Source organism: Lissotriton helveticus, chromosome 4_1 (genome assembly GCF_964261635.1).
Source record: "Lissotriton helveticus chromosome 4_1, aLisHel1.1, whole genome shotgun sequence".
Taxonomy (NCBI): domain Eukaryota; kingdom Metazoa; phylum Chordata; class Amphibia; order Caudata; family Salamandridae; genus Lissotriton; species Lissotriton helveticus.
In genome coordinates this window covers 1,170,950,043-1,170,963,402 of record NC_136063.1, presented here as the reverse complement: position 1 = coordinate 1,170,963,402, position 13,360 = coordinate 1,170,950,043, and the positions used below count along the sequence as shown (strand labels likewise).

At 42.6% G+C, this 13,360-nt stretch overlaps 1 protein-coding gene across 2 annotated transcripts in view; it reads right to left on the bottom strand.

The window, feature by feature from the left end:
• Positions 1-13,360, bottom strand: part of CDH20 (cadherin 20) — a 1,157,650-nt gene that overhangs the window by 166,194 nt on the left and 978,096 nt on the right. For both annotated transcript variants that reach the window (XM_078685760.1, XM_078685761.1), the window contains one exon: positions 5,022-5,316. In XM_078685760.1, the coding sequence (XP_078541886.1) occupies positions 5,022-5,316 (295 nt within the window). The remainder of the gene's footprint in view (positions 1-5,021; positions 5,317-13,360) is intronic.

Genomic DNA, 13,360 nt, shown 5'->3' with positions numbered 1-13,360 from the left:
CATCTCTTTCCCAAAGCAATTTTACCGGCTAGATTTTCTGGCTGGTTACATTAATAATAATAGTCAAACTTGTAAAGCGCCTGGTTACAGCAACTGGTGTGTCCCGGCGCTGAAACAAAGACTCTTCAGTGAAGGATAAAGAGAGGGGACCTATGCGTGGAAGAGCCAGGTTTTTAGTTTCTTCTGGAAGAGAGACTCTGATGGTTTAGTGTAGAGATAGAGAGAGGGAGCGCATTTCAGTTCTTGCCTTCTAAATAACTGAACGAATGCACTCTCATTCTAGCTTGTTGTACTTTAAGAACCTTGACCAAATAAGTTCCGGTTGATCTAAGAAGGCAAGTTTTTAAACTGTTTTCTTGGGGAAGGAGAAGGGCCCATTTCTGTGGCCACCATGCCGGTGACCAAATGGAGGGGGATTTCCCCACCACTAGAATCTCAGTTTTACTGCCATTTAATTTAAGGCAGGTATTTGTCGTCCAAGATGACAAGTCCTGCAGGCAAGCGGAAAAATGAATGGCTGCTGCGTCAGAGGCCTGCAACAACAAGACAGCCAGTTGTGTGTCATCCGCATATGACACAAAGGTGACTCCCTGCCGTCCCATAATCTCAGCCAGAGGTGCAATATAAAGATTAAAGAGAGTAGGACTCAAAATGGAGCCTTGAGGGACCCCTTAAGACAGCGCTATGCTTTTGGAGAAATGAGGTTGTGTGCGTGAAAGCTCCTAATCTGCAAAAAAGAGGCCATCCACTTAATCGCCGCTTCATCCAACCCACCTACTCTGAGATGCTGTAGGAGCCATTTGTTGGCTACCGTATCAAAGGCCGCACTGAGCTCCAGTAGGACCAAGGCCACTGTCCGGTCTTCATCCACGCTTCTGTGTATTGTGTCAGTGGTAAGAAGCAGTGCTGACTCAGTAGAGTACGTGGCTCTGAAGCCCGATTGTGTGGGGTGGAGTAGATTATGCGGACTAATGTGATCAATTAATTGAGTATTCGCCACTTTTTCAGCAATTTTGAACAAATAGGCCGCAAGTTCTCCAGCTGACTCGAGTCGGCTCCAGGCTTTTTTCGTAATGGGGAGGGAGACCGCTTGCTCTCGCGACTTTGGGACCACACTACCGGCGAAGGAAAGCTCAAGAAGCTGCCCAATGTAGGCCATATAGCATCTCCAGGCCATCTCTCATCATTTTGGGTGTAGTTGGATCTGTGGGAGATCCACGAGAAGTTAAATGATTGATTCCTGGTGGGGTGGGGAGAGATATGATTGTTGCTGAAGTTTTATTGGTTTTAAATATTGTTCACACTGTTAGAAGTTAGTACAGATTCTCTTAGCTTTGGAGGGGTAAATACCTCTCTGCTTCCTTTATTCTTGCAAGTGTAAAACTGAATGCTGAACAGTTCTTCCAATTCTGGAAGACTTCTAATGGAGTCTTTACAATGCTGACACCTTCTCGCACTTCTGAATTTCCTCAAGACCCTATTCTATGAACCATCCTTATTCTAAAGTTAGAGCCTTGATTAGATGACTTTAGAACCTATTCATGTTCAGGAGAGAGATTCAGAGTTTCTTCAAGGAACACCTATTGCTATTTCTCAGTTTTTTATTGCTGTGGCTGGGATTGTTTCAAATCTTATCCTACTGAGACTGAACCTATTGCAATATTTCAACTTGCCAGCTGTAATTCTGTGTCTTTTAAATATTCTCTTGCTATGCATATATACTGGACTGTTTATTAATTGGCAATAACACTACTTACCTTTAAATAAAGATTTCTGGTCCTTATTGTGGGGCCAAATGGACTTCATAAAAATGTAATTGTTTTATTATTGCTAACTGCCTTTGCATCTCAGTTAACTTAAAAGATCCATCAGATGAGAGATGTACATCACACACCTGTGTGCTCTCAATGGAACCAGCACCTCTGCCCTTATCCTGTAAATGGTGGGATGGAGTCTAGACAGTTTCTTTTTTTTTGTCTTAGGTTGTATTTGATAGATATTCTACATTCTTCAATTTCAGACTGGCAGGTTTGCTTTATCCCCTGTTTTACTACAGTGTTCTGTTATTCAGCCAGTTTGTAAGAGAGTTCCAATTTCACTGAAAATGTGCTTTGTTACAGTTTTTTTATTCACTATGGGCTTTATCAAAGTGCAAGGACAACATAATCTAGTGAAGAGCCGCACCATGGCCTTAAAAAATACCCAGATTCTGGAGACTTGAGAGGAGGGTGGGCCAAAAGGCACTTCAGAATGAATGCTGGGCATCTAAGAATGGATGGGAGTAGACCAAATAATAAATGCCCCCAACCTGGAACTATATAACTGACATTGAGTGCGCAAGTAAAGTGTGTTATCCCAAACTTTCCAAAATAGGGCTCCAAGAATTGTATCCCCAAGGAAAGTTTCCTTCCTTCCTTCTTTCTTTTCTTTCTTTTCCATTTGTTTTCCTTCTTCCGAATTTATTTTCCTACATGTCAACCCCTCTATAACTCTTGATTACTTTTTTCCTTCTTTCTTTCTTTCCTTTTTTGCACCCTTTAATCCCGTCTATTGTGCTGTTACTTAATTTGCCTTACTTTGTTTATGATTTTCATCTTTCACCTTTATCTCTGAAACCATGTTTGCTTCTTTTATCACACACTGGCACACACCTGTCTCATACTATCTTCTTTCTGGTATTTATTAGGTGCTGCTTCTATCTTGCAAACAGAGAGTCTTAGTTAAAAAAATCATAAGAGCCAAGGAAACCAATTTATTCTGTCTAGTAACACACCTCCTGAAGCTGGTATTGTGGGTGCTTCACTATGCATCTGTAAGGGTGGGTCTCATGAGTGCAATAAGCTGAACATGGCCACCTCACAACTCTGAGGTCTTCTGGAAGACGTTTGCGGATGGTTGTGGATGAGGGGAGGCTATTTTCATGAGAGCCCTGCATCACTTTTCCACCACATAAGGTGGTACAGTCATTACGCGGGGCTCTCAATTTGATTTATGAAGCCACGCAAAGCCACCCTGCATGACTCTGAGTGCCCTCATAAATCTTGACTATGGCAACGCAGCGCAAATCGCTGCATTGCCTTACTCTGCTCATAGGAGGCTTTCCATGAGTGGTGCAGTGGGTTTATATGCAAGACCCATGGATTTTGATGCTGCCCCAAATTGACAAAATCATGTAAACCCGGGGAAGCGTAAACTCCGTATGCCTCCTGAGGTGAGGCGTAACGAGGAGAAATAACTTTATTTCTCCTTGTTTTTTCCTCTTTTTATGTGTGCTGCATTATGCAGCACACATGGAAAGAGGAAAACGCTTCTTAGGATTGTTTTTGTGCATGAAGGTGTCCCTTCCGGCAGAAAAACAATCCTGCATGCACGGAGGCACCCTTGCACTATGATGCAAGGGTGCCCACGTTGGCGGCCAAAACGGCACCAGTGCAGGGAGAAAGGACAGGAATGTACCATATTGCTGAAATACGATGCATTCCTACCCTTTCACTTTGGCTTAGGGCAGCACAGCAAGGTGCTTTTCTGCACTAATATACATCACAATCCCATAAATGAGGGCCTGGGCTCTTCTGGAAGTAATAAGAAACTTCATCTCATTCTGACCTCGTTCCATGTTCTGAAGTTACATGGAATGCTAAAAGGGCTCTCAGTGAGTGAATGTTTAGATGAGTGAACAACTAATTTAGTGAGCACTAGGTGAGTGGGTGAGTGGGTGCCTATTGTGTGTGTGATGATTCAGAAATGATCTGATGTAATGAGGAAAGAAACGGTCATAAGCCATGTCATAAACATTCTCAATCAGTACCAATATTTAGAAGAAACGTTGTTCACCTACTGACTGAGCCCAATTTTGCATTATTACCCCGAGAAACATGTGAAGCAAGGACTGCAAGACTTTTAATGGAGGCAAGTACTCATTCTCTTAATCGATATGTAATTCATAATACCAATGGGTATACTGACAAAGGTATTCTCTGCCTTGAAGATAAGATTATGGCCAAGAATTCCACATTTTTGTCTGCTGGGAGTTCACAAAGGGATCCCTGGTGGGAGTAAATTAATTTTACCACAGGTCTAGAGAAATATTCAATAGTAAGTCCCATGGCAGGGGTGGTAAATGGGTATTACAAGACATGGAATTTTGGGAACACCACAAACGTACATTTGTGGGAATTTGCGAACTTCGATTAACGCACTTTTCCCTGTTTCAAATGTCGGTAATGTACTCACTTCAAGAGATTATATAACTCTTCATTGAGGATGGGAAAGGTAATTGATTGCTGCGACTAGCAGAAAACATGTTTTGCCTGTGAGAAAAACATGTGTTTGGAGTACTAAGCATGGAAACCTGTGCAGGGAGCACTTTTTAGGTCGAGCCTGCGCCGGCGTGCTTTTATTGCTCTCCAAGACTTATTGTAGAGTAGTAGGGAATAGAAGCCCCGCCCACTCTCCGCCCATGTTTGCCATAGGCTTGTGTCATTGTCTGTCCTAAATGCTGGCTACTGATTCATCAATAGGCTTGTTAGTCCCTTCTTAGTACTGCCTCCTCTTCATTTGTCACCTCCCATTTCGACTGGCCCTTTACTTCGAGTGTTACGCGGTATGTATTATTTAGACTGTGAGCATTCTTTTCTTTAATGAGGTTCTCCTACTGCCTTCTTTACTCCACCCTCCCTCCTGTTGTCCGTGCCTTCCCTCCCCCTCCCTAGCCCGCCTTCCAGGTGTCCGTGCCTCCTCGCCCCTGCCTGCCCGTGCCTTCCCTCCCATTGTCCGTGATGACTACCATTCGCAATACGCGTAAATGCGAGACCTATTGCATTGCAAATTCTTGTTAAGGCATTTTACTGAGAATGCTACTGAGAAAAAAAAATAATGTACGTTTAGGCAGAGATGTACATCACTGTTCATACTTTTATGTCTTTCTTCCTGTGTTCTGAGGGTACAAGTCCTATCACATTGTCAATTGATCTTTCTGTTATATTTGCCACAGAAAAAAAGAATAAAAATAGAAACCTTACCCACTGGAGACATTTCAGGCACTGAGGCAACGTATGGTCCATCGAGGAACTTGGGTTCATTGTCATTGATGTCCTGAATTTTGATAATAAATTCGGATTCGGGCTCTAGTGGTCTTCTGGACTTCCGGTCAAGCGCTTGAGCCCTCAGCGTGTATTGGGAGCGCTCCTCCCTGTCCAGCCTCTGTATGGCATGAATATCACCGGTTGTGTCATCGATTGTAAACATGGTACCAGCACCTTCTCCAGACAGGATGTATTTGATTGATTCATCTCCTTTGTCCATATCTGAATGAAGCTGTCAATCAATAATATAATTACATGAATATGTTGCAAAGAAATGAAAACATTAATTTCTAAGAAAAAAATGTGTTTAGCCCTGATTTTCCAGAGAAACTTTACTGTAAATCCATATACTTTTAAAGAAACAATTTACTTAAATGTTTCCTATTATTGAACCACTTTGCAGCATTCATACGTATGCAGTTCTTTTGCATCAAAATAAAAATATCCTAGCCATCTGGACTCTGATACATAAGTGCCGACGTCAGGCAATCTGTATTTCTGGACACTTTTTGGGCTCAGACGTACTTTTGTGTTACTGATGTAGGTGTAAGGGCATAAAGACATTTGCAAGGTACACAAACTGTGTGCCATCTTGGACCTGGAGCAGATTTAGGGGCATGTTTATTAAGATATCACACAGTGCAGCAAGTCACCTTTTTGTGCTGCATGATCGGGAATGGGCAGGAATGCACTGTACTTAACAATATAGAGCTCATTCCTGCCCTTTCCCAAAGCTGGCACACAATGTGCTGCCTAGCGCCAACTCAGGCCCCCAACGCCTGCATTGTAATTAGTATTGTTTTTGTGAAGGAAGGAAGACCTTCCTGAACAAAAACAATCATTTGAGGCACACTCCTCTTTCTGTGTGTGCTGCAGAATGCTGCACACACAAAAAGAGGAAGTTACGGGGAGAAATAAAGACATTTCTCCTCATTATGCCTCACCTGGGGAGGCGTAGCCTTTTGATGCATTCCCAGGTCTACCAATAATTGTAAATCTGAGAATGTGCCAAAAGCCATAGGTGCATGCAGGGGAACACCCATGCTCCACCCATGGAATGCCTCCCTGGGACAGAGTAATGCAAGGCAGCTATTTGCGCTGCTTTGCATTACTCTTGATTTACCAAGCCACTCAGGGCCATGCAAAGTGGCCTTGAGTGGCTTGAAAAACCCTAATTTGGTTTTGCGGCGCCCTTGCGCCTACTTTCATTGTACAAGGTTGACGGAAAACCTACATAAATATTTCCCTCACTGCGCCCGAGTGTGCCTCTTCGGAAGCAGGTATATAGGTACCAGATCCAACCAAGCATCCCTCCATAGGCAGGTGCAGTCAAATGCTGCACCAACCTCTGGGGGACTCTTGCCCACCTCCCTAAAGTGATCCCAGTTGGACACTCGCAGAGAAAGACAGAGTAGCGTTTTAATGGTGTGCCCAACATAGATTGCGACCAGGCCTCATGTATTGTTAGATTGTTGCAGAGCCAGTATAGCATAAAATAGAGCACAGTCCTACTTATTGCCCGCGCACTCTGATTGGAAGAATGTGGGAATAGAACTGGGGATAGAACATCATTGCAAATTGGCCTGTTGTTAGAAATGGGGGTCTCTAGTTGGCACAGATAGGTACCTTTTTCCAAATAGTTACCCTTGCTTCTAGTCAGGGTAAGGGGGATACACTTCTAAAATAACCCCTGCTCACCCCCTTGGTAGCTTGGCACGAACAGACAGGCTTATCTCAGTGGCAGTGTCTAAAGCATTTGTGAACACACACAGTAATACAGTGAACTACAAATGGACAACAGACCAGTTTAGAAAAAAAGTAATCTTTATCTAAACCAAAACAAGACCAAAAGACAAAAATCCACAATGCATTATTAAAAATAAGGCTTTCAAATAGTAGGAATAATTCAGTTCAATGCAAGTTGCTCTTACCTGCGATTATTTTGTCCTGCATATTTTACCTATGATATTAAGGTAGCTCAATATTCAATACTTGATATTCTGTACTATGACCCTGACTGCCCAGGTCAAAAACTACATTTTGTACTGGTTGAAGGGGTCAGTGGTCATTGCAAATGTCAGCAAAATCCATTTTCACTAAACTAGAAAGATCTAAACAGTATTGCTCTGGCAATGGTGCTAACTACACGACCCGTTCCAAGTCATTGAATGCATGATCAGTATCACAAACAACTAAATACATGCTCCACTCAATTTTCATTTGGGATTTTGAAATAGCTCAAATACTGCCCACAGGCCAAAAGCATGTTACAACCATAAATACGATACACAATTACAAAATATATGATAAAAAGCATAATTAAATTACAATGAAAGAATGTCAGAATAAAAAGTTAAAAAGCCTGCTCAGTTTTTAAACTGAAGCATAAATGGGACGTTTCCAAAATTTCATAGGCCAGATATTTCTCACCTTAACAGCTGCACAAGAAAATGATTCCCCATTAATTAGCACTTTTCTGGCAAAATATATTGCATCCTATACCGATGGTAACCTCTAGAATCTTTCTGCTAAACAGCTAAACAGAGAAGACTGCCACAGTAGACTGGGAATCATGCAAGGCTGCAGTGCTTAATTTGCTGGTGCCCAGAACCACACTTAATTGGCACTTATGACTGCCTGCCACATGGTGGTGCTGTTTGTCTAATTTAGAGACCAGCGCAACAACAGTTGTTTATTAATTCAATACACATTGCACATGACTAATACCTTCCACCAAAGCCATTCTTATTGGTTTGGGGGCCTTGCATTGTCAGAATTGTCACACTTGTACGAGTCTGATAATTAGTAGGCTGGTTGTTACTGTAATTGTCATAAATGACAGCGGCATTGGGCAGTTCAAACGGAAGTGGCCTCCTGCTGAGCGCCCTAGCACTTAATATTTTACAAATTAAGCACCGAAGGTCGAAACATTTCAAGTGGATTCTCAACTCCAGCAGAAGCTGGTGCAGGAATCAGCATGGCTATAATATAATCATGTCACTTCTCTGCGTGAGTGAAACCTAGTAGAAGTATAGAAACCCACATGCAAGGGTGCAATAGTCACCGTTAGCATCTCTACTAATAGTGCATTCCTACCAGTAGCTCAGAGAATCCCAGGGAACCAGTGAATATTAAAAAACTTTTAGGAGGGATAAAACAATTACCCATGTCAATAAAATATTATAGCCTTACAGCCCACCGTAGCGGGCTTTACAGGCTATTAACGGCTCGCTCCAGCATTAAAGGCCCGAGACGAAGGTGAGGGCCTTTACACAAGGGAGCGTGACTATATACTAGCCGGTAAAGCCCGCTACGAAAGGCTATAAGGCTATTAGAACATTCTGCCACTAGAGGGCAGAATATTCTAACAAATAAAACAAAGGCCTCTCAGAGCCTGAGAGGGTTTAAATCCCCTTGGGCTCTGAGAGACCTTTGTCAAAACAACATTGGAATGTTGCTTTGCCGGCCTTTACCGGCACGTAGAAGCACTCCATAGTCTTCAATGGAGTGCTCCACATTCCAATGTTCTAATATAGTTTAACATTTGCAATGTTGCCTTTTGCTTCACAAGGCTGTCTAGATGAAACTGCTAATCAAATCAAATAAGTATTGGCAAAGCCACTAGGTCTGGCCTTGGTAAGTTGGTGCAATTAAATTTTTTTTAGTACAAGCACATCCCACACTACAAAAAATACAAAATTGAAATATGTAGCTGTCCAAGCTTGTACAAAAAATAGCCCCTGTATATCATTTTAACATGTTATGGATGCTTCTTAGCAGACAGCTGAACTTAGAACATGTTTATGAATCCTTTATAGTTTTAATGCACATCCACAGAAAATATGATTCTTATTGGTGCAAAGGAAATGTTTAATGGGCTTTGAAAGAATGCAACCTGATATAGTTCAATCATCAAGCATGATATAATACATTTAAAAAGAATGTATGGACAGAAAAAGTAGCATTGAAAAGTGAAGTAATGCCCAAGGAAAAGGCATTGATAAGTACCTTTTTTAGGCACAAGTAACATGAAAAAAGCCTTAACTCACAGTGTTAATGAGCCAATGGCTAAATTGGGTTATTCCATTGTCCATGCTGGATGCTCTAGTAATGCGGATCCAAAATGTGATGGACAATTGAACAATAGATGAAGAGGGCTGACCCAAAGCCACTGCAAGTATGCACTGCACATATGTATGCATTTTTTAAGTAATTTTTTTTATTACATGAGGTTCCAATTAACCCAAGTTGTCTGTAGACCTGACAAAAAAAGTGATATTGCCCTTTTTTGCTTGCACATGGGACAGGCTCTTCCGCTTCAATTCACTCAAAATAGGCACTTTGCATACCTGCCAATGGTTAGCAATCGACTTTAAATAATGGTCTGCCAACCCATCTGGAATATTACCAAAGACTCTGCTAAGTGTTCAACGTCGTTTGCAGATTACACTTGCAGGGATAGTCAGCTGTCAACCACATGACTATGAAAGGTGATGTCCAAATCTCTCAATCGTCTCTTAATACATCTCCATTTCATGTGATGTTAGATGCATTTACATAGTGCCTTCTACCGTTAGTAAAACAACATAGCACTTTCTTAATGTAGGCTCCATTTCATAGGTTATAGTAACTTGTTAAATGTCCTGTTACCTAATTATGTCTGTTGGTTAAAGAAAAGGGTAAATGATTTTGATCCTGTTGAATCTCTTTTTTTAGTGTAGAATGCCTATGTGGATGTTAAAACGTTTTAGGTCTATATTTTTGTGCAACACAAATAATGAGTACTAATGATTTTTATTTTGGATCCAATACGCAAATGATGATTTGGCATTTTTACAGTTGAAACAAGTTTAATACAAGGTTTAGAAGTGTGTCTATTAACATGAAATAGTTATGACATATTTAGGTGAAAACTCTGGGGCATATTTACAAAGAAATGACACAGCACAGCGTTGCAAGCAATTTAGCCGCACCGGACCATTTAAAAATGCAGGGATGGTCCCTATTTACGGGAATACAGCACACCCCTGTGTTTTCCCTTGTGCCTGCACTAAAAAAGCTGCCTAGCTGCAATGCAGACACCCATTCACTATGGTGCAAGGGTGCCTGCATTGCAGGGATGATTGTTTATGTGCAGGAAGGGACACCTTCCTGCACTAAATAATCATTACAGGTGATTTGGTCCTTCTATGTGTGCTGCAGAATGCAGCACACATGGAAGGAGCAAAAAACTAGGAGAAATAAAAGTATTCCTTTTCATTGTGCCACCCTTTTAGAAATGGTGGTCTCCACTTTGCAGAGGTATGTACCTTTGTCCAAGTAGGGACCCTTGCTACTAGTCAGGGTAAGGGGGATACACACTTGGCACAAGCAGACAGGCTTATCCCAAAGGCAATGTGTAAAGTATGTGTACTCAAAACACACAGTAACACAGTGTGAACATCACAAATGGACTCCAAACTAGTTTAGAAAAATAAAGTATCTTTATCTAAACTAAACAAGACCAAAATGATTAAAATCCAACATACATATATCAAAATAGTACTTAGAAACAATTACTTGCAGAAATGCCCAATAGAAACGACTATCTCCTCATGGGGCTATTACGACTTTGTGACAGGTGTAAATCCAAAGTATGGTGCCAACCATGAGATGCATCTCTTCTGGCACAGAGGCACACGGACCCCCAACTGTATCTTGGAAAACAAAGTCTATGGATGATGCATGGCGTCGTGGAGGTGAGGTGTCGTTGTCGGTGCCAAGGTCGAGGCCGGTTACCTGGTTGCCCCTGAGGAGCGAGGTGTTGTGTCCAAAAGGAGGCAACATGTCGAGTCCAGGACAGGGGAACACAGCAGCATCTGTGGTGAAGCATCGGTTCCGGTGAGGCGATGCAAAGTCGAAGAGTTTGGGAAGTCACCCTCGTCGGTTATCAGCTCCACCATAACAGGAAGCTGGAGCTGACAGCATTAGTACAATCGCTGGTATCGGGAAGGCCAATAACTGCAGGCATCGGCAGGTGCCGAAGAGTGCTGGAGCTGCGGTGCCGGCCGGGCGGTGTACTATGCATTTCACGAAGGGTACCTTGGTGCAGGTCGCAGCCTCACTGGCAGCATCACTGACGATGTTAGAGTAGTTTATCTTGCTTTCTTTACATTTCTTCCAGCTCCCACCAGCAGGAACAACCTCCAGAGCCCCTAAACTGGACAGGCACTCCCTGGCAGAACTCCCAGCAGTGGAGTTCAGGGGAGCTGGTGGTGAAGTCTTTGTGTCTCAGAGACTTCAGATCCGGAGGCCAGCACACACAAGCTCTTAGAGATTCTTCATCAAGCAGGTTCACAGCAAAGTTCCAGTCTTTGTCTTCTTCCTTGACAGAAGCAGCAACTGCAGGCCAAACCAGCAAAGTGGCATTACTCCTCCTTACAGCTCTGTAGCTCTTCTCCTTGGCAAAAGGTTCCTCTTGAGTCCAGAAGTGATCTAATTCTCTGGGGTTGAAAGGCTACTACTTATACCCCATTTGTCTTTGTTGGCTTTGTGGCAAAGGTCTCTGAGCCCAGTCCAAACCAGTTCTGTCCTCTCTTTTGCAGCTTCACTACAGGAGGTGGAGACAGCATTGTGCAGAGGACACACTGCATATTCAGATGTAAGTGAAACTCCTCCACCACTCTAAATGCAGCCAAGGTCTATTCAGCTCAGCCATGAGCCACCCAGGAAGAGCAGGGCACACCTCAATACCCGTTGTGGCTGTCTACAGTGAATGCACATCCCCAGGCCCTGTCACTCCAAAACCAGACAGTGAATACACAAACCAGCAGTGGCACACATAATGGTTAAATTATGAAAAAAGCCTACCTTCTAAAAGTGGCATTTTCAAACACACAATTTAAGAAAACATCTCCCAAAAAAGATATGTTATTAAATCCTGAGTTCAGAGAGCCTAAACTCCATTTTCCGATCTTGTCCCAATGAAATGTTCTACTTGTACGATTTTACAAAGCAACTCCCATGTTAGCCTATGGCGCAGATAGCCTTTCAATAGTGATAAAACAAAATACACAGTATTTCACTATCAGGACATATCACACACACCATTAGATGTCCTACCTTTCACATACGCTGCACCCTACCTATAAGGGTACCTTGGGCCTACCTGAGGGGTGTCTTACATGTACGAAAAGGGAAGGTTAGGACCTGGCAAGTGGCTGCACTTGCCAGGTCGCCATGGCAGTATAAAACTGCGCGTACAGACAGTAGAGTGGTAGGTCTGAGACACATTTACAGAGCTACTCATGTGGGCGGCACACTCAGTGCTGCAAGCCCACTAGTAGCATTTGATTTACAGGCCCTGGCACGCACGGCGCACTTTACTAAGGACTTACCAGTAAATCAAATATGCCAATCATAGATAACCATTCAAATTCATAATTTACACAGGACAACATATCCACTTTAGCACTGATTAGCAGTGGTAAAGTGCCCAGAGTCCTAAAGCCAACAAAGGCAGGTCAGGAAAAAATAGGAGGAAAAGCAAAAGATTTGGTGATAACCCTGTCAAAAGGGCTATTTCCAACACACTCTAACGCTTGCGTTTCAATGGTGTTAATCTTTGGCGCTGCCTGAGATTTACACATCCTTGTAAATCTGTGGCAGTGTCAAAAAGCAATGGGTGTTGAGGTAGTATGCCCACAGCAATACCCTTTGCAAGTCCCTTTCACGCAAAGTGACGTGTGAAAAGGCCAAGAAAAGTCAAACAGGGTCGCTTTGTGTTGCCTTGTATATTTGGGCCAGCACACAGAGCCACCGGAGCATCAAAAAAAAGTGATGCTCAGGTGGTGTTAGGGGCTTGTAAATATACCCCTCCGTTTTGGATAAAATGGATGCTCTTTCTGCCATTTACTCCTACCTTTAGCCCCTCCCACCAGGTTCCCCTGCACATCTTCTCTCCCCACAGGCTCTGCGAGATTAAAGACAGCTGATGTAATGTTTTTTTCTCATTATGATTGTTATGAATACAAGACTTATTAGTGAAACCTCTAGTATACCAGATATGTTGAAACATCCAAGGTCTCTTCCACTGTAGTTCTATTAGACAAGTGAGTCCTATTCATTGTATAATTACACGTTGCATATTTTGTTTGAACATCTCTGGATGACAGTGAAATGGAAAGTGCAGAATGTTTTCTTAGAAATGGGATTGTAAATGTAAATGTCATGGTACTTATAGAGCGCACTGTCACCAGACGGTCACCTTGCGGTGTCGCCTATTTGGCTTCCTGGCG